Below are 21778 nucleotides of genomic sequence, written 5' to 3'. Positions count from 1 at the left end.
CGCGGCATGTGGGATCTTCCTGGACCGGGGCACGAACCTGTGTCCCCTGCATCGGCAGGTGGACTCTCAACCACTGTGCCACCAGGGAAGCCCTGGTAGGCAGATTCTTAACCACTGCGCCACCAGGGAAGTCCCCTCCGTTGGTTTTATATCAATCCTTATACATTACCACACTGTTTTGATTACTGAAGCTTTGTACTAAGTTTGTGTGTTTTTTTTTACTGTGGTAAAATATACAAATTTACCATTTCAATTATTATTATTTTTTATTTTTTGTGGTACGCAGGCCTCTCACTGTTGTGGCCTCTCCCGCTGTGGAGCACAGGCTCCGGATGCACAGGCTCAGCGGCCATGGCTCACGGGCCCAGCCGCTCCACGGCATGTGGGATCTTCCCGGACCGGGGCACGAACCCGTGTCCCCTGCATCGGCAGGCGGACTCTCAGCCACTGCGCCACCAGGGAAGCCCTCAATTATTTTTAACTGTGCATGTAGTAAGTTTTGAAATGGGTTAGTGTGAGTCTTCCACTTTGTCTTTCCATTTATTCAGGTCTTCAATTTCTTTCAACAGTAGTTGGTAGTTTGTAGTGTTTACTGAACAAGCCTTACACTTCGTTTGTTAAATTCATCCCTAGGTTTTGTTTTTTTTTTTTTGATGCTACAGTAAATGGAACTGTTTTCTTAATTTCATTTTCAGATTGCTCATTGCTAATGTACAGAAATACAATTCTTTTTCTTGTATCTTGATCTTATATCATGCAAACTTGCTGAATTCATTCACTAGCTCTAATAGTGGATTCTTTAGGGTTTTCTATATATAAGATACTGAAAAGATAGTTTTACTTCCTTTCTGAGTGCTATCTCATTTTCTTGCTTAATTGCCCTGTCTAGAACCTCTAGCAGAATGTTAAATAGAAATGGCTAGACTGAATATCCTCGTCTTGTTTCTGATCTTAGGGGCCATCTTTCAGTGTTTTACAATTAAGTAGGATTTCTGCTTTGGGTTTTCTGGTAGATGCCCTTTATTCATTTGAGGAAGTTCTTATTTCTCTCTCTCCCTTTTTAAAAAATATTAATTTGGCTGCACCAGGTCTTAGTTGCGGCATGTGGGATCTTCGCTGTTATGTGTGGGATCCTCGCTGTGGCATGCGAACTCTTAGTTCCAGCATGTGGGATGTAGTTCCCTGACCAGGGATCAAACCCAGGCCCCCTGCATTGGGAGCTCGGAGTCTCAGCCACTGGACCACCAGGGAAGTCCCTCTTATTTATTCTGAAGTTCATGGAGTGTTTTTATCATGAAAGGGTGTTGGATTTTGTCCAATGCTTTTTCTGCATCTAATGAGATAATCATGTGCTTTCCCCCCTTTATTCTATTAATGTGGTATACTCCACTGATTAATTTCCTGTGTTCAACTAACCTTGCATTCCTGGCATAAATCCCACTTGGTCAGGTGTATAATCATTTTTTAATATGTTGCTGGATTCCATTTGCTGTTATTTTGAAGATTTTGATGTATACACTTATAAGGTTCCCTGGCTTCTTTTAAGATTATCTCCTTGTCTTTGGAAGTCTGAAGTTTTCATACTTAACTTCTTTCTGAAGTTAGCTATGAAATTCTTTTTATTGATCCTGCTCGGGATTAGTATCTTTTTTTGCCAGTATACCAAAACACACGGAATTACACAGTATGTGAACTATTTCTCAATAAAGCTGTTTAAAATTTTTCATTTAGATGCTGCTTTACTGAGGTGTAACTGACACGTAGAACTGTAAGATATTTCAAGTGTACATTGTGATGACCTGATATATGTATACACTGTGAGAGGATTCCTCCTATCTAGTTAATTAAGAGTTTGTGTTTTGACTTTGTTTATAGTTGGTTTCTTTTTTTCCCAGCAGAAGTGATAGATTTTTATGACATATATTTTTCAGATTTTTATTTTATGGCTCTGAATTTTATGTTATACTTAACCATTTCCTATAGTTTCTTCAATTATTCTTACGGCTTCATTTGTTTACATTTAAGTCTGATTTTATTTGGAAGATATTCTAGTGAAAGGTATAAGGTAGAGATCCAGCTTTCTTCTTCTTCTTTTTAATATTTATTTATTTGTTAATTTTGCTTGTGCCAGGTTTTAGTTGGGGCATGTGGACTCTTAGTTCTGGCATGCAGGATCTAGTTCCTGGACCAGGGATCAAACCTGTGTCCCCTGCAGTGGAAGCACACAGTCTTACCCACTGGACCACCAGGGAAGTCCCCCAGCTTTATTACTCCTAGAATGGCCACCCAGCTGTCCCAGTAGCATTTTACTGAATAGTCTATCTTTTCACCACTGATTTGAGGGGACACCTTTGTCAAATACTAAATTTCTCTATGTATTTGTGTCTAATTATGGACTTTGTTTTACCAATTTGTATATTTATGCTCTGGCATCATACTGTTTTAATTATTGAGACTTGACAATATATTTTAAGATCTCTTAAGACTAGTACTCTTATTTCACTCCTTTTCTGAATTTTCCAGGCTATTCTTGCTTCTTTATTTCTGTAATTGTGTTAAATACATGCCTTTCCATTTATTCATATCTCTTCCTAAAAGAACAGTTCTTGGTCAAGTGAATGTGTTTAAATTTTTATTGTTTACTGGAATGTACCAGTTATCTAATTACTGCTTCTCAGCTCAGAATGCACCCTCAGTACCTGCTCTGTGACAATGGCACCTTGGACTCCTAATGCATTTCTTCTTCACAGTGAGTTGGTGCTGAGCTTTGGCAGAAGGAGGCACTGGAGGACACTGGAGGAGCAAAGGAGCTTTTCTTGCTCCTGCCACATGGCCCATCATGGGTGCACGTGTACTGGGATGTCTGGGGTGGGTCTGGATGGGGACAGTTGCCCCAGCTGTATAGCCAGAGCGTGGAGCCCTCCCCAATGCCCCTGCAGCACTAACCTGAAGCCCGTAGTGGGACCCCAACATCCTGAGGGTTGTTTCCTGTGACTCTCCTGGAGCAAACGCCACATGCCCCAGACCACGCACCTGCAGCAGCACCCTGACACCCCGGGTGTCTGCCCTCCAGCCTCAGCTCATGCCCTGGAAGGCTGCTGTTGTTGTTTCCTGCTCGCCCAGCTCTGGCGTTAGCAACCTGGCTATCCGATGGGCTGCAACCACACCTTCTCCAACAAAGTCAGACTCCAATCTTGGGGAGAGGGCCCCCTTCTCCCTTGGCCCTAGGATGCCCTTCAGAATTCTCGGTACACCTTAACAGTTACTTTCCTGTTATACTTTAAGACTTTAAACTTCCCCTGTTTAAAATACTGTGTGGTTTCCGTCTCCTGACTGGACCTAGACTAATAACATGATACTAAGGTAAAAGCCCTAAGGTTTTGCTAGACCAGGGGTCCTCACACCAGTGTACTAGAAGACTTTCCACAGACACACTGAAACCCAGCTCGAGGGTAATCAATCTCCCGAACTTTTTTTTTTTTTTTTTTTTTGCGGTACGCGGGCCTCTCACTGTCGTGGCCTCTCCCGTTGCGGAGCACAGGCTCCGGACGCGCAGGCTCAGCGGCCATGGCTCACGGGCCCAGCCGCTCTGCGGCACGTGGGATCTTCCCGGACTGGGGCAAGAACCTGTGTCCCCTGCATCGGCAGGCGGACTCTCATCCACTGCGCCACCAGGGAAGCCCCAATCTCCCGGTCTTTAATCTCCTGCATGTGACACACGTGAGAAGTGTCCTTACACTCATGTAAACGTCTCCATTCCCACAAATTCTTTTCTTTCTTTTTTTTTTTTTTGGCCACGCCACACGGCATGCAGGATCTTAGTTCCCCAATCAGGGATCAAACTCATGCCCTCTGCAGTGGAAGCGCAGAGTCTTAACCACTGGACCGCCAGGGAAGTCCCCTCACAAATTCTTTTAGAACAGCCCCTATCCACCCTGAATTCTACTTTGGTATCAGAATAAAATCACTGATCTCACCAGGCCCTCCTCAGATATTAATGAAATCACCGTAAACATGTCTTGGACGTGTCTTTCCCCACCTTACACATGGTTCCGCTAAGAGAAGAGCGGCTTTAGCGAGAGGGGACTCAGCCTAATTTCAGATATGGTGTGGAATGGGGCTGTCAGAGGGACTTTGCCTCACTCACCACCTATCATCAAACAATGCCTACTTAAGAAAGAGAGCTTCAGGCTTCCCTGGTGGTGCAGTGGTTGAGAGTCCGCCTGCCAATGCAGGGGACGTGGGTTCGTGCCCCGGTCCAGGAGGATCCCACATGCTGCGGAGCGGCTGGGCCCGTGAGCCATGGCCGCTGAGCCTGCGCGTCCGGAGCCTGTGCTCCGCAACGGGAGAGGCCCGTGTACTGCAAAAAAAAAAAAAAAAAAAAAAAAAGAGAGCGCTTCAAACACCAAAAATAGCTTGGTCATGTATTTAACTGTATACAATGTCTTTTCAAACTATTCTCAACTCTCATGCACAGTCTGTTATCACTTAGAAGAACATTAATCAAATCATATAAGGAAATATTTAAGTTAATTATTCAATCTTCATCTTACAAAATATAACTTCTACTTCCTGTTAACAACAAAAATTATATGAGATGCCATGCCAATTGGTTTGCAGTGACACACTTTTCTCCTGCATTAAATATTGAAGCAATCATGAGATTTATATAAATTGGTGGATTTATTTCTGATTTTTTACATGACTCTTAATTGTTCCTAAGTCTAATAATGAGTTTTATTCGTGCATGTATACATTTACTGAAGCAATATCATGCTTTGTAACATACTCCTCACTTCATAATTCATTATTTTAGCTATAAATTACATTGCTTTATTACAAATTCAAAAATGGGAAATTCTTATACATAACTTTAATTTTGACTTATGGCTTTTAGAAATCTACGTTACAAGAAGTGTTCCATAATTTATTTTTCAATGGTCTGTATGATTTTCTTGAAGGTAAATATTAACATATTTACTGTTTCATACCCACAGACATGGAGGGGAGGCTGTATTCATTGTACTAGGTCATTTTAAGTAAGAGACTTGAGCATCTGTGGATTTTGGTATCGGGGGGTCTCCTGGAACCAATTCCCCGAAGATATTGAGGGATGACTATATTATAATTGGAAAGCAGAAAAGTTAGGAAGTAAGAATGATTTGGCCAATGGGCTTGAATAATAAAAACTGCCTTCACCAAGTAAGTTGTATTTCAAAAATTTTCCATAAATTTAATGCCCTAAATCAGCACCTTCAAAGTGTCTATACAAAAGTGTATTTGAAGTAATAAAAGCATTTTACCAAGATGTCTTGGGTAAAGATTTATTGAAGATCTTATATTTTTCAACCCTTTCATTATATAGGATTAAATAAAGTGCCCTTAAGTGAGAAAGTAACATAGAATTCTTAGGTATCTGAAACCGGTCAGATCCTCTCAGTGCACGTCCCATAAACTGAGCCACTGCTGGCCTCCAAAGTCTGGGTGACAGAACCCGAGTGAGTCAGCACTGTTTGATTCTTTGCTTTCAAAAAAGATTAGGTAATAAATCATTAAATATGATTTGATGATAGATCACGCTGTGATTTTTTGATATTACTTGACAGAAGTTGAAAGGATTGAACGTCATTGTTCTATTGAAACTCTTTCCACTCCCAACTACCTATCTTTATTAATAAGGTTTTCCAGAACTTCTATCTACATAAAAATTCAAGAGAGAATATACCATGATTCTGAACCATATTTCATTCTAGTAAAAAGTACTATTCAACCCAGGATACCTGAAATACTTTAAAAATTTCTCTTGAAAAGACATGGTAGGATGATCAATAAAAGAACTGTAGGATAAAAACACAACACGTTAAGATAAGAACCACGTGGGAAAAGTGGAACGTAAATCATAGTAACAGTTAACTATCGCATTTGTGTTGTGTGAAGCAATAAAACAGATACAGTGCACATTTTTTTCTCAACTGGACTGTACAGCAATCTTAAGTGTTGGGAATTCTTACTCACATTCTACAGGTAAGTCCTTGAAGCTCAAGAAGGTGAAATAACTTACCTTGGGTTAATCAAGGGATACAGGCTTCCATTTGCTGATGAGAAATTAAGGAGTGAAATCCATCACAAGAAAACATAACTCTGGAGATCTTTTAAAAATGTTTATATCTTCATTGTGTCTGTGTAATATACATCATCCCCAAACTGGAATCACGTCAAATACACAATTTGGAATCACGCCCAACCAATACATAATTTAGTAATCTTTTTCTTTCCACTTCACTTTATAGGAATTAGCAATCAGCTCTGTCATAAAAATATTTAAAATCCAAATTTTTAAAGGCTATACTATGGACCATAACATGGATCTAGCATTTTCTTGAAAAAAACAAAAAAAAGACATCTTTCCTTCATGATGTGTAGGTCCCTTCCCAGTTTTGTGCACAGAATGTGAGCCTGGGCTGTGGGGTCAGGTAAGACCTGTGAGAGACAGGAACCACCTGTTCTGTCATGAGGGACGCTCAGGCCTAACACAGATTTCTCAGCTACTGAGCCTTGGCACTGTCACCTAAACCTGGGGACGACGGCTGTGCCTACCTTCCAGCACCCTTGGAGGATGAACTGGGACTGTGTACACAGAGCGACAGCACCCGGCATAGAGAGCTCAGGAAAAGTGATCGAGAACGCGTTCAAATATCCCTGCACACAAATCTCTGGCCACAGTACCGATGAATTCTTTTGGATAAATTCCTAGAAGTATAACAAAAGCTCAGAGTATATGATCATTCAAAAGGTCATTATATTCTGCCAACTTCCAAAAAAGTGCACACATGCATGTTAGAGAAGGCGCTCACCTTTTGGGTCGAGGAAGGCCCATGGGGGTAAGGTTAGGGTCTGGCTTAGGAATGGTTTTCCGGATGCGAATCTGTGAGACCTTCTTTGGCCTCTTCTCCGGCTCAGTCTATGTTTAAGAAGAAGAAAGATGGTCAGGTTGTAAGACATTCTAAATATACGAAGTCCCCTTTCCTGACACCCATCGCATTGCTTCCTCAGTGTACAGATGACTTCAGGAAGTAGTTTATGACAAAGCTCCCACCCCCCGCCGCCCCCACTCCTGCCAACAGCGTTTTCAGCAACCTCCCCCTTTATGTTACTGTACATGCAGTTCAGATACTGAGATTATCAATATGGAAATTTGCAACTGTTGGAGACAGCAGATACTGCAAAATTGAAGCACACCATTGTTCACTCGTCTCTGAATGCATGAAGCTTCTCGTTCTGTGGTTCAGTTCTCTAAACACTGTTAAATGTGTCATCAAGAGAAAAGGGTCTGGAAGGTGACGAGGAAGAAGAGATTCAAGGTATCCTTTAGTGTCTTGCTATCCTCCCGTACTCAGCTGAAGGTAAGGTGGTAGCAAAGAGACTCAGGGGCCCATCTGTACCTGTCACATCATCTGTGGTGCTACCGCCACCTGACCTCACAGGCACTTTAAATTTACCTCTTTCTGTTCTGGGGGGCTGCTCTGTGGTCGGGGGCATGGGGCTGTCACACCATCCAGCTCATCAAATCCAGGAACCGGAAACTCGGAGGCTGAAAGCAGGAGCTTGCTGACAGCTGAGTCTGTTACCAAGCGAGACTTTGGTACCAAGGCAGGGAATGGAGGCTCTAGCCTAGCACCATGGAGAGAGAGACAGAGAAGAACGACATGGGACTGGTTCACCTTCTATATCGGCACATTCGTCTTAACATCCAGACAAGAGCTGAATGACGTTCCCAGTAAACCTGTCCTCCTGACACTTCTGGACACACCTGTGTCTATACATGCAAAAAACGACGAGAATGTGGTCAATCCACTTCACTGTGATGGAATAATGAACGAGGAAGATGCAGTGAATAAGGAAAAACGTAAAAAGGAACAGGTTTTTTGTGGGAAGAAGACATTTAGTGAACTGAACAAATGGATTGTGCTCAGACGACATCAATCCCATCTGGGCACTGAAATCGGCTAAACGACCAAGAAGTATCTTAAGGGGACTTGTGGTACAATGACCTGGCTAGGGATTTTGACGTTTTTTCATAAATAGGATTGATCACACAACTTTAGTTACACAGGTTGAACCTCAGATTGTTCATCTGAGAGATGTAGATCAGGCTTAGAAGGAGAACAAGAGGTCAGAATTATACCATGCCCAACCCATACCAGCCACCAGTGCACTCGTCCCCCACTTCTCTCTCTTTCTCTCTCTCTCTCTCTCTCTCTCACACACACACACACACACACACACACACTGCAAACCACAAGCCCTCACGTGCCAGGCGCCACTGGAGCCTCACCTCACATGACTGCCGCTGGTGCTGTAAGCAGCTTCCAGTTCCGGAAGAGGCACGGACGGTAACGCAGTGTGGCTGAAGTGGAGCAAAAGTACAAGAGAAGCAGGTTAGGGCAGCGGGATGGCAGGAGAGGCTCTGGTGTACCGTGGGTTTGGAAGGATGCTCAATCAGAGCCCAAGGAAGACGAGAAGTGTCAGTCACCCAGGAAGACGAAAACCTCCCTCCCAGGCATGAGAATTACATGTATGTGCCCATCACTGGAATGGAGGCAGGCTGACAGGAGGATTATATTCTAACTTAAATGGAAAGAAGGCAGAGAGAGATATACAGAGGACAGTAAGAGAAAGGAGGAGGACAAGAATACCCTTTACCTTATACCTTTTAATCAAGTTGTTGAACGTGTATGTTAAAGTTTTTAAAAAGTAATTTAAAGATAAAAATACACTCCTCAGTTCTATATTAACCATATTAAAATAAAATCTGCCAATTTCTATAAACTTACAAAAAATTGTGAAGAAACCTGTTTATCTTTAAAGCCAAGTTCCACGTAAAACATGGCCATGTAGATGAAAACTGTTCACAGGGCTAGTTCCTTTATAATTAAGCTTTGATTTTTATAGATGAAAAATGGTATTAATCACTTATAGATACATTAATATGCATTATTGGAGAGCTTTTGGTACCCCTCAAAGTAAAGCTTGTATCCATTTCTACTGAATTTAGACACAGTACAGGTTTAATTAATCAGATGTTTATATAATGACCATATAATCCATCTCCTCTGGGAAGTTAAGAGAAATTTGTTCAATGGCTGAAACACAGATAAATCAGATTGTTAGAGAGCTTAGCACCAATCTGGAATACTGCAAAAGGGGCTGACCAAATCAGAGGCCTCATCTGGGTCTAGCTCAGCTGACACAGCAACCAGCTGAGTGACCCAAGTTAGAAAAAACCATGTGCCTCAGTCTCATCATCTATAAAAAAAAAGGCAAAAAAGATGTCTGTTTGACCCATATTATGGAGTGCTAGAGGATGAGGTTCAAATGAGAAAACCCTGTGGAAACATAAATTAATTTAATCTTGGTTAAGTCCTGCTTTCTGGGGCTCCCCAATTTATCACGCTTAACATTTCTAAGTGTGTCTACAAACACAGCAAACTTCTAAGCTCTAAGCCAAGGATATATATGATGTTAAGGCACTTTTAGAGCCAATGAGAAAAAAAGTTCCCACAAACACCACCCCTACCACTTCAATTAAAAAAACAGGGACTTCCCTGGTGGTTCAGTGGTTAAGAATCTGCCTGTCAACAATGCAGGGGACACGGGTTTGATCCCTGGTCCAGGAGGGTCCGACATGCCACAGAGCAAGTGGGCCTATGCACCACAACTACTGAGCCTAAACTCTAAAGCCTGCGAGCCACAACTACTGAGCCCACGTCCCACAACTACTGAAGCCCGTGCACCTAGAGCCCGTGCTCCACAACAAGAGAGGCCACCGCAATGAGAGGGCCGCGCACCGCAACAAGGAGTGGCCCTCACTCGCCGCAAATAGAAAAAGCCTGCGCGCAGCAATGAGGACCCAATGCAGCCAAAAACAAATAAATTAAAAAAAAAAATTAAATCTTTACAATACAGGGACTTCCCTGGTGGCGCAGTGGTTAAGAATCCACCTGCCAATGCAGGAGACATGGGTTCGATCACTGATCCGGGAAGATCCCACATGCCACGGAGCAACAAAGCCTGTGCGCCACAACTACTGAGCCTGAGCTCTAGAGCCCGTGAGCCACAACTACTGAGCCCACATGCCACAACTACTGAAGCCCACACGCCTAGAGCCCATGCTCTGCAACAAGAGAAGCCACTGCAATGAGAAGCCCGCGCACCACAATGAAGAATAGCCCCCGCTTGCCGCAACTAAAGAAAGCCCGCGTGCAGCAACAAAGACCCAATGCAGCCAAAAATAAGTAAACAAATAAAATTTTAAAAATAATAAATAAATAAATAAAAATACATATATACACACACACACATATATATAATAAAAAGTAAACTAAAAAATAAAATAAATGAAATGTCAGATACAGGATCTAAGGGAGAGAGAAAATATTCCCCACCAGAAAACAGAAAAGTCAGGTAGGAAAGAGTTCTGGAAGAGGGAAAAGGGTCATAGGGTCATTCACCTTCACAGGGTGAAATGAATAACTACCCTCCATGCTACCTTAGGACTGGACATAGTTTAAAGAAGATAACATGATTTAAAACTGAGTGTTACAGACACAGAGCAGAGTTTGTTGTAGAGGCAAACAAACTACGCAACAGAAGCAGTGCACCACCATTTAAAACAAACTACGCAACAGAAGCAGTGCACCACCATTTAAAACAATTTGATTCATCCTGTTGTATTTTTATGGCTGCCTAATAAGAAGTGAACATTTCCCTGTTTACCTACAGGACAAGAACTCACAATCAGCCACATTCAGGTTCTGGGGTGCCTTTCTGAAGCTCTTTTATTTAGTTAGTTTTCTGCTAAGATGCTGGGTAACTTCACAGTATGCCCCAGAAGCTTTTCAATGACAGAATGATTCTGCATGAGAGACTCCGCCCAGACACACAAACAACAAGGCCTCTCCCAGGCCGTGTGGAATTTTAAGGCTTTTTTGGTGTTGAAGTTTTAAACTACAGCAATGATAAGGGCAAACCAAATAATGTTTAAAGTTTCTGTTTATTCAGAGGATTACAAATAGGAGGATTTACCTATTATGTCTAAAGCAGATCTTTAGGGATGTAACTCCCAAATTCTTTTTCTTCTCTCATTTCCTATTAGAAGGTAAAATGATATTGGTGAAATTATTTTCAACTATTCTCAGTGGTCAAACCACAAGAACTCTTTTCCAGTTCACTTAAAATTCTATAAATTCTATAGCTATTATATGTAAATGCAAATCTCTGAAGCTTCCCTGCTCCAGAAAGAAACACAGAGATTCCTGAACTAGATTTGGTGATGACTATGTAATTAATTAGTTTATTTAAAAAGTATTTCTTCTGTATCCTTTACACACCAACCACTGAGTTAGGTGCAGGCTGTTATAATACCTTGTGAACATGTAATAGTTACAAGTCACAAGTCACTACTTATAGTAATGGGATATGTTCTTTGCAAGGTGAGGGCAAGAGGAGAAAAGGAGAGATTCAAGATTTAATGGTTCACAGAATTAAATGGACAGAACAAAGGAAGGTACAAAATAAAGGATTCTGCAAGAAATCTAGACCCTTCAGGAAAATTAGAGGGGGCTACACTTCAGAATTACTGCTGCATGTTCTTAGCAGAGATTTGGCAATAAACAGGAAATGGCAGACAGAGCCTCTGTGCCCTGAATTTTCAGGAGCGCCCTTTCCTCTCCCCAATGGTAGGATGCAAACATGGGACTTCAGCAAAGAACAGGGGATGGATTTTACCTGCTCATGGTGCCCAGAGGTGGCTGCCGCTTGCTGTGAGAGGAATCAAGAGCAGAGATTTCGAAGGGGCAGGCAGAAGGCCCGTGCTGGCTCCAAATGGACAGTACTCGGCCCACCGAGTAGGGCAGAGAACAGAAGACCTTGTCTGCTATGGAGGTGGGAGACCGTAACCCTTTCAGACCCTGGGTAAACTGGGTCAGGAAAAGCCTCTGCATGGTGGGCATGTGGCTGGAGCAGCTCCTTTTTTTTGTCCAGATTCGGTAACATCCCGGGGAACAAAGTGCTAGGAGTGTGTGAAGGCCAAGGACAGAGCAGCCCGCTCTGGTCTGGACTATGACGGTGGCTCCATGGTCTTGGAGAGGAACTGGAGGCTGCAGTGGAGGCTGGGCGCCTGCTTGACAGTAGAGGCCAGGGTCTTCCCTGAACATGGCCACCCCAGGGCAGTCGTGGGTCAAGAAGAAAGAGAAGGTCCACTTGGGAGGTGAAGACGGGCACCGGCGGGCCTCTCCTAAGGCGAGCCTCGCGGGTGCACAGTGCTCGGGAAAAGTCCTTGGGGACTCGGTCCCGCACTCGGAGCCCGACTTCACGTGAAAGGATACTGGGAAGATTTCGGAACCAAACAACAGGGATGGCATCTTGTCGCTCAAATCTATGGAGCTCATTTTGATGGCTTCGAGCGAATAAAGCGTCAAGGGTTTACTGTTAGGCCTCCTGCCCCAATCACTACGTGCCAACCATGGATTCAGCTGTGTTGTGCTGTAGGAAAACCCATCCAGGAGCCTTTTGTATCTGAGCCGCTTGTAGCTTTTAGCCATTGGAAGAAGGTCAGAGGAACACCGCTGATACCGTAGCTTCTGGGTCTTTGTGGCTGGGGCCAGTCTGGAGGCAAGGATGGACAGCTTGCTGAATAAGGCTGATTCTTTGGTAGGCTTCCGAATATTCAGGCTACGCGAGGGCTGGCCTGGAGTGGCCTTCTGCTTTGGTACGTGGCTAACAAGGCTCCTGGCAGGGGCTGTTTCAGCTTCCAGTTGCGTGGGTGCAGACACAGCGCGTGAACTGAGAAATCTGTGTGCGTTTGTGGGGATGGTTTCAGAGGAGCTCTTTAAAAATTTAGAATTTCTGATTTTACTTATTTTCCTCCCCATGTTGACTAGCTCCTGGCAGGAAACTTTCTTACACGTTCGGTGGGGCTGCTTCTTTAAGGGAAGCACTCCTTTCTGATGTGAAGTGTTCCCAAAGGCACCGCGTAGTTCATCACGCCCAGCGGAGTTGGGGTCTTGTGCTTTCCGGGGGACATCATGGAGGCAAGGGCCTGCGCAGGACTCAATGTCCTTTTTTGATGGGCGACACAAGCTTTCCTCCTTTGGGTCTTTCAGCTTCTGAAACCCTGCAGCAGTGTCGCCTGTGGCTGGCTTTGCTAGGGTGATTTTTTTCACCACGGTGGGCTTAGCTTTGTGATCCTTAGGTTGGCTCTTACTTTGCACCTCATCTGACAACATATTAGATGATGTGCATTGTTCCAAAGCTGCATGTGCTTCTTTCTGATGCATCTGTTCCTCTTCCTTGTAGTCCAAAACCTTCTGGCTCTGTTGGTCCTCAGCATCACACAGCACCCTCGGGGGTTTAAGATGGGTCTGAGACACCTGGCTCATGTTATCACCATGAACACCTTCTCTGACAGTCATCTCTTCAGACTCCTCCACAGCAGGAAACTGACCCGGTGGTCCCCTCTGGTGTTCTGCAGTTTCTTCTCTTTTCACTTCGGTTTCTGTTTCCATCGTCAAAGGCGAACTTTCCGCAATGAGGGCTGTGCTGCTTTCTTCGCTAGGATTACTCTTATCCCTTGGTGCTCTTCCTTTCATCTCAGGCAGGACCATGCAGTCCTTTACATTCTCACAGGGTGTTTCACCATCTTTTGGTTTAAAAAGGTTTTTCAGGTCAGTTTCTTCACTATTCATAATTGTTTCTGATTTTTCTTGAAACAACGGATACAAAGGAATTATCTCAGTGGATTTCAGGCTTCCTGGGGGAAGAGAGTTCTCATCTTGGTGTCCAGAAGATGTCAGTTCTTCTGAGGAAATTCCAATGGCATTTCCCTTGTCGTGCTCAGAATTTATTTCTAGTCTTGATCCTTCAATCGTTCCTTGTGTTTCTCTCAGAGATGCTTCTTTAGCTTGCTGTTCAAGATGAATATAATTTAAAGACACATTTATTCTATCCAATACTCTTACATTTGGTTTATGATCTGCCACAGACCCTGTCTCAGGGGCACAAGAGTCTGGACACACTTCCATTTCACAGTCTTTTAACAATCTGCATACTTTCTCTTCACGTGATTTTTTAATTTCGAGAGAGTCTGCTGTCGAGGAAGCAGCATCTTGGGAATCTGAATCCTGGTTGATCCTTCCCATAAATACAGCAATAGGCTCTCCCCTTTGTGACAGCACACTCCTTGAAGTTTCCTGTAACACTGGCCCATCCTGCCTTGCACCCCCATCAAGAGTACTAGACACCCTTATGTCCAGAACGCCTTCTGTGCCCTTATCACTACAGCCTGTGAAGACCATGTCTGCCATACCATCTATGGGCTCCTCACAACCAGAAATCCTTTCAAAGGCCCCTTTCTTCAGGCTTCCACCAGACGATGAGCTGTTATTGCCTGAACCAACTGGCAGATCCTTCAGGCTGTGGCTCACCTCTCCATTAGCCATTGCGACCACCTCTCTCTGGTCGCTGCCTAGTGTCTCCTTAGCTGGGTTACCTTCACTTCTGCATTCATTGGATCTGTTTGGGTTACTCTGGCAGCCGAGGGCTTCATCTGCCTTCTGCTCAGGAGTTTCAGCTGCTTGGTTCATGTTTTTAACACCGGGGAACATAATAGTAGGAAACTGGTCCAACAATTTTTTAGGACTTGGAATGTTTGCAGGTTGGTTTAATTCCTGTGTGGCACAATCACAGATGTTATGTTTACAAAACACAGTCTCTTTGGGTGTGTCCTGTTCTTTTTCTTCTAGCCCTTCCTCGCTGGGATGGATGTGACAGGTGGTGTGGATGGTCCTGTTTGGAGCTTCACTATTTAACATGCCTGCCATCATTTCGTTTCTGATCTTACCTCCTGGAAGGCTGCCTTCAGTTTCTCCCCCATCTGGCTCACTTTCCGCCGATGTACAACTCACTTTATGGATGCAACTTTCCACGGAGGCTTCTCTCCCTTGGGGGCGGTGATCGCTGTGCTGAAATGCATTTTCATACTTGGTTATCAGACAGTTCTCAATTCCCAGGATGGTTTCGCTGGGCTCCAGGGCAGCACGGGCAGAACACGTGCTCTCCTCTGGGATGTTTTTTCTTACACAAGGGCAGCTAGAGAGATCCCGAGATTGAATGCTTTGACATTCCATGGCAGAGACCTCTTGAGGCAAGCCTGCTGCTTCTTTCTGATTTGAGAGAAGTCTGGAATGCAGACCTTCTGCTCCTGAATCAGCTGTTTCAGTTTTTCTTTCTAGGCTTTCTGATTTGCTGTTTACGGTGGGATTGTTTGAAGAGGCACCACAGGTTTTGTCACCTGGTGGAGAGATGTCTTTCATTTTTGTCTTTATAGGAACAGTCTGGGTACCAGCAGTGACATCTGCTCCATCCTCTGACGGAGGGTGCTGGCTCTGTCGGGAGCCCTCGCTCGCTGCTACAGGCATCTCTTTGTCAGTTGACAACTTCGCATGGTTTTGAGAATTAAGGGACACTTGATTTAAAACACATTCACTTCCTATTTTGTTTACAACTAGTTCGTTGGCATAAGGAAGCTCATTCACCTCCCATGCAGCGCTCTGTTTATCTAAATGGGGACCATCGTCCTGGGAGTTCTGTACAGCTATTTCTGACTCAGGCCTGTCATCAAATTCTAGGGCTGGCAGTAACGGAGCAATCCCTTTCTTGGGTTTCAACACCTCATTTATAGAACTTATCTGGTCCTCTGGCATTAAACTCACAGGGGATTTTCTTTCAATCAGAAATCCGTAACGTGATGCTTCATTTAACTGGGTGCTGCCTTCCAGATTTCTCTGGGTGCTGACTAAGGAGTCAGAGTCTTTACTGTAAATCTTTTCCCTTAACATACCGGGCTCTATAGAGGTTGTCTGTTCTGGCTCTTTAATCTGCATCGAGAAGGAAAAATGGTTCTCTTCAGAGTGTGTGCCTGGATAGCTTATATTAGCAAAAGTTCCTCTATGGTCCTCATAGTTTGCCAAGTTATCTTGAATGTCTAAAGTGATTTTTAAATCATTTTTTTTAAACATTATTTCCGTGGCTTCAGTAAAAGAATTGGGCATTAAAGAACTAGAGCAGTCTGTATGGATACTGCCTTGAGGGCAGTAGTGATCGTGGATATTTTCTTTGGGGAAGTCAACGGCCTCTTTTTTCCCAGAATAGTTACCACTAGCATCCTCTTCTGCTTGCCTGGCATTAACAAGAAACAGTTCCTCTCTTTCACTCCTGGGGTTCAAAGGCTGTTCATTTTCTTCTCTAGAAGCCAAGTTCTTGCTTTGATCATCCCCATCAAAACAGGAACTGTCTGCCTTTTTAGCAGATCCCTTTGGCAAGCTATCACTATCAAAACCACACTTTTCTGAGGATGTTGTTCTGGATTCTGGACCAGACAAACATAATGTGAAATGTGAAACTTCAGAATTTTCTTCTAAGGGTTCTACAGTAACCACCTTTCTCATGGCTTTGGGACTACCACGTGCAGAACTGTGTCTCTCACTATGACGGCCAGGAACCTGTTGGCGATTGTCATCTGCTTCACAGACAAGTTTTAATGTACACAACTCTTCCTTTCCATTGTCCACTTTGGAAATGGCACTCTTCCCTGGTAATAATGACAACCAAGGAGGACAGGTTTTTAGTTCTTCACATTCTTTTTCTTTAGTTGCTTCTATTAATCCAGGGTCCACAGAGTTTAAAGGCTCTAGGGAAACTAACGTGCTAGTCTCTGAAACCTCACCACTGGTCGTGATTTTGTCTATTTCTGGGTATCCGCTGCACCCAGCTGAGAGACCTTTACTTACATGGCCATTCTCGTGTCCTTCATTATTATCCGTTTTAGTCCCACTGACCTTCATACCTTGTACTTCCTCAGTAGATTTTAGCAGAGTTTCAGCTGTAATTTGTACATTTCCTTCTGCACAAGAGAAAGAAATCCAAATCAATATGTAATCATTAAAACAAACCAACCATTTGCTATATCATCATAAATTTAATCATGCACCAAACGGCAGCAACAAAAAAGACCCAACTCACAAAGAGACTTGTGAAGTTAGTGTTACAATACCATTGGCCTTGTTCTTCTCTGCAAAATATGACAGAGGGCCAAAAGAGTACCTGGAAGAAACAGGTTATTTTGAACAAATGCCTTCTTTAAATGTTACTTACTTAAATGCACTTACCTAGCTGGACAAATGAATATAATGGGGAGACATATGCCTAATTCAGATCTTAGGAAGCTTCCATCCTAAAGTATTAATAAAGTAGACTCACAATAAAATAGCTTATATTACTAAATGACCATCTTCTTAATACTTGAATAAACAATAGATAAAATTATCTCTTTGACAAAGAACAGTTATACATAAAACCTATGTAAAAGAGATTAATCTTTAAGTTGAATATTAGTCTTGAACCCAATTACCTGCAATGCTTGCCTCCCTACAGGACTGGTCATTAGTTGGTAATTATTGAAGGTGAGTGATAGGTACACAGCGGTTTAATACATTCTCCTTTCCACTGCTGAATAAATATGAAATTTTCCGTTACAAAATGTTAAAAAACAAACAAAAAACCTTTCTAAGCAGAATATAAACACAATTCGTAAAGGAGTTTACTGCACAGAGTTTCTCTGAAATTCTAGGCACACGATGTAATATAAAGAAATTCCCCAAACGTGCTAATCTACAAAAGACTTTTCATCCTTCTCTCTTTACAGAAAACAAACCCGAAGCTATTCACATTAACGTAAATGTAAATGCGCATATGCATGCATGTACATAAGAGGACACCTGCATTAAGCAGATAAAGCAAAATGCAAATCCATCTATAAATCTAATTCCCACTAGAACATAAGCTCCACGAGGGGAAGGATCACGTTTGTTTTAGTCTCTCCACCTCCCTACTGTCTAGCATATACCTGGTATGTAATAGCACTCAATAAATATTTGTGGAGTTAATAAATGACTACAGTTGGGTGACATCAACAAATGCTATTAATAATGTCTTCCTAGGGCTTCCCTGGTCATTTCTTAACTAGTTCTGAGAGCAGCAATTTTGAGAAAGAGCAGTGACTCTGAAGGCAAGCCAGCTGGGCTCTGTTATGTCACCCACCTCTCTGAGTCTCCTTTGTAAAAAGAGAGTAAGTATACTTACCTCAGTGTTACTCTGAGGATTAAATTAAATGATACATATAAAATACCACCTGGGGGCTTCCCTGGTGGCGCAGTGGTTGAGAGTCCGCCTGCCGATGCAGGGAACATGGGTTCGTGCCCCGGTCTGGGAAGATCCCACATGCCGCGGAGCGGCTGGGCCCGTGAGCCATGGCTGCTGAGCCTGCGTGTCCGGAGCCTGTGCTCCGTAACAGGAGAGGCCACAGCAGTCAGAGGCCCGTGTACCGCAAAAAAAAAAAAAACCACCTGGTACAGTGCCTGCCATATAAAGGAAAAGTGTTTTTCCTTTGTTCTGCTCTCTCTGATTGTTATTTTACTGAATCTGAGAATAGCTTAAATGATAAACTTAATAACTAGGCTAGGACACAGCATTCAGAAATACTCAGAGTCACCAAATACTAGATACATAAATGTGTGCTGCATTCCATAAGTGTGCAAAGCTACCAATCACTGACAAAAGGCAGCCTTGAAATCCTAATGGTCCATAGAGTATTTATCTTTGAAACTGGCCCACTTTCCATATCATAGCAGACAATTCTAACCTATTCATGAATTTCTAAGCAAAATACTCCAAATGGTTTTACTATGTCTCTCTGCTGGACGCAGCAGCATTCATGAAACCGGTCATGTATATTCTGGCCCCTCCCCCACTCCCCTCTCTGTTCCAGCACCACACTAGTCCTATCCCTCACTATATCTACTCAGGAAAACACTAAAACTCTTCATCTAACCCCAAACCATTTACTGTGCAAGGCACTTAAGGCAAGATTCGTGCTTCGAGCCCCCACCTGCTGGAAGACCGCCTGTTTTCCACACGCCCAGTCTTAGTGGGGAGGCTGGGGAGCAGCCACTTCCCAGATGGTGGGCAGAGGGGCGGGTGGGGAAGAGGGGTTGTGGACGGAGTGAAAGCAAAATGATACTCTGCCCACGCTTTTGGCTTGTTTTTAATCACATTTATTGTGAAATCACAAAGAACTTTAAAGGAGCCTTTAAGAAAGTTTTCTATTTATTAGTAAGCTTTCAAAAGGCCATGGAACACTGACCTGGGTCCTCATCTGTAATGTGGGAGAAAAAGAGTATCCACATCACAGGACCTGTAAAGACAGGTCGGTGACCTGTCCATTACTTCTGACAGGTAAAACTGTCAGAAGTGCCAGACGGAGTCCACGCTTAATGAGTGCGAACCACTTCCCTGGAACTTCACTCCCTTGTACAACATCTCTCTCAAAGCCTCTGTAAGGCTGTTTCTCAATTATGTGTCTCATTTATCAGCTCCATGAGACTGGAGGTATGTGAGGGCAGAAACTGGATCTTAATGATTGCTGTGTACTCAGTACCCGACTGTGACCTGGAGACTGGCAGGTACAAACAGATGTTAGCAGAATGAAGAATTAAATGAGGGAAGGTGTTAGAAGTATTAGGTACCCTGGACGGTGAAATGTGTATTCTGTGAGGTATGTGCCCACTTAAGAAGCACAGGAGTTTCATGACCTCAGCTGAAGATCCTGGATTTGTAGTTCTATGATAACTGCTTAACTGGTGCGTGTGTTCTCAGAAATTGACAAACATCCTAAAACTGGTATGAAAATGCAATGGACACGTAACAGCCAAAACAATCTTGAAAAAGAACAAAGCTGGTAGACTCATACTTCCTGCTTTCAAAACTTACTACAGGGCTTCCCTGGTGGCACAGTGGTTGAGAGTCTGCCTGCCGATGCAGGGGACACAGGTTCGTGCCCTGGTCCGGGAAGATCCCACATGCCGCGGAGCGGCTGGGCCCGTGAGCCATGGCCACTGAGCCTGCGTGTCTGGAGCCTGTACTCCGCAGCGGGAGAGGCCACAACAGTGAGAGGCTCGCGTACCGCAAAAAAAAAAAAACCCCAACTTACTACAAAGCTACAATAATCAAGTCCGTGTGGCCCTGGCGCTGGGGAGACATAAAGATCAATGCAGCAGAACCCCGAGTCCAGAAACAAACTCTAACATTTATAGTCAGTCGAGTGATTTCTGACAAAGGGACCAAAAAGAATACCTTTCCAACAAATGGTCCTGGAAAAAGTGGATATCCACATGCAAAAGAATAAATTTGAACCCTAGCTCACATCACACAAAACAATCAACTCAAAGTTGATCATAAACTTAAATGTAAGAGCTGAAACTATAAAACTCTTACAAGCAAAACACAAGAGTAAATCTTCATGACCTTGTGTTAGATAATGATTTCTTTCTTTCTTTTTTAAAAATTTATTTATTTATTTATATTTTTGGCTGCCTTGGGTCTTTGTTGCTGCATGTGGGCTTTTCTCTAGTCGCGGTGATTCGCGGGCTTCTCATTGGGTGGCTTCTCTTGTTGCAGAGTGCGGGCTCTAGGCGCGCAGGCTTCAGTAGTTGTGGCACTCGGGCTCAGTAGTTGTGGCTCAAGGGCTCTAGAGCACAGGCTCAGTAGTTGTGGCGCATGGGCTTAGTTGCTCCGCAGCATGTGGGATCTTCCCAGACCAGGGCTTGAACCTGTGTCCCCTGCATTGGTAGGCAGATTCTCAATCACTGTGCCACCAGGGAAGTCCTAGGTAATGATTTCTTAGCTAAGAAACCAAAAGCACAAGTGATTATAAAAAGGAAGACTGATAAGCTGGACTCCATCAAAACTAAAAACTTTTTATACTTGAAACTAAAATAATATTGTAAATCAACTAGACCTCAATTTTTTTTTAAAAAAGTTAAATTAATCAATTAAAAAAAATTAAAAACTTTTGTGTTTTTTAAACATTTTTTTTAATTAAAAAAAATTTTTTGGCCGTGCATGTGGGATCTTAATTGCCCGACCAAGGATCGAACCCGCACCCCCTGCAGTGGAACTGCAATCTTAACCACTGGATCGCCAGGGAAGTCCCAAAACTTTTGTGCTTCTAAGGACAACATCAAGAAGCAAAAAGACAAACCACTGATGGGGAGAAAATATTTGCAAATCAACCATCTGATAAGGGATTTGTACTTAATATATATAAAGAAGTCTCACAACTAAACAATAAAAAGACAAAAAGCCTAATTTAAAAATAGGCAGAGGGAAAAGAGCTCCCCATTTCTCAAGTGTTGTCTGTACACAGTGACTTCTTTCCAAAGAGCTGACAGTATGGAAAGGGGGAGGGGGAGTAACCTTACAAACACCACTTCACGTTTATAGTAAGTACCCTTGATATGTGATGAAAGTGGCACTTTACCTGTGGGAGTTTCCTCTCCCAAACCCATAAATAACCCTAGTCTTAATGCGAAAAACATCCGACAAACCCCAATGGAGAGGCATTCTACAATACACTCGACCAGCATTATTCAAAACTCTCAGCATCACCAAAAATAAAAAAGTGTGAGAAACCATCATAGCCAAGAGGAGCCTAAGGGGTTAAGAGGACTAAATGTGAGGTGGGATCCTAGATGGGACCCTAGAACAGAAAGAGGACATTAGGGGAAAACTAAGGGAATCGGAATAAACTATGAACTGTATAACAACATTGGTTCATGAGCTGTAACAAATATACAATACTGATACGTTAACAATAGGGGAAACG

At 43.2% G+C, this 21778-nt stretch overlaps 1 protein-coding gene across 1 annotated transcript in view; it reads right to left on the bottom strand.

Moving 5' to 3' along the window:
* Window positions 1-21778, bottom strand: part of PRR14L (proline rich 14 like) — a 45981-nt gene that overhangs the window by 6456 nt on the left and 17747 nt on the right. Inside the window, exons 3-6 of the mRNA XM_007453162.1 lie at window positions 11788-16960; window positions 8336-8407; window positions 7500-7671; window positions 6855-6961 (exon numbers count right to left, since the gene is read on the bottom strand). Coding sequence (XP_007453224.1) covers window positions 6855-6961; window positions 7500-7671; window positions 8336-8407; window positions 11788-16960 — 5524 coding nt within the window. The remainder of the gene's footprint in view (window positions 1-6854; window positions 6962-7499; window positions 7672-8335; window positions 8408-11787; window positions 16961-21778) is intronic.

Source organism: Lipotes vexillifer, unplaced genomic scaffold, assembly GCF_000442215.2.
Source record: "Lipotes vexillifer unplaced genomic scaffold, Lipotes_vexillifer_v1.1 scaffold1197, whole genome shotgun sequence".
NCBI lineage: Eukaryota > Metazoa > Chordata > Mammalia > Artiodactyla > Lipotidae > Lipotes > Lipotes vexillifer.
This window is presented reverse-complemented; position numbering and strand designations above follow the sequence as displayed.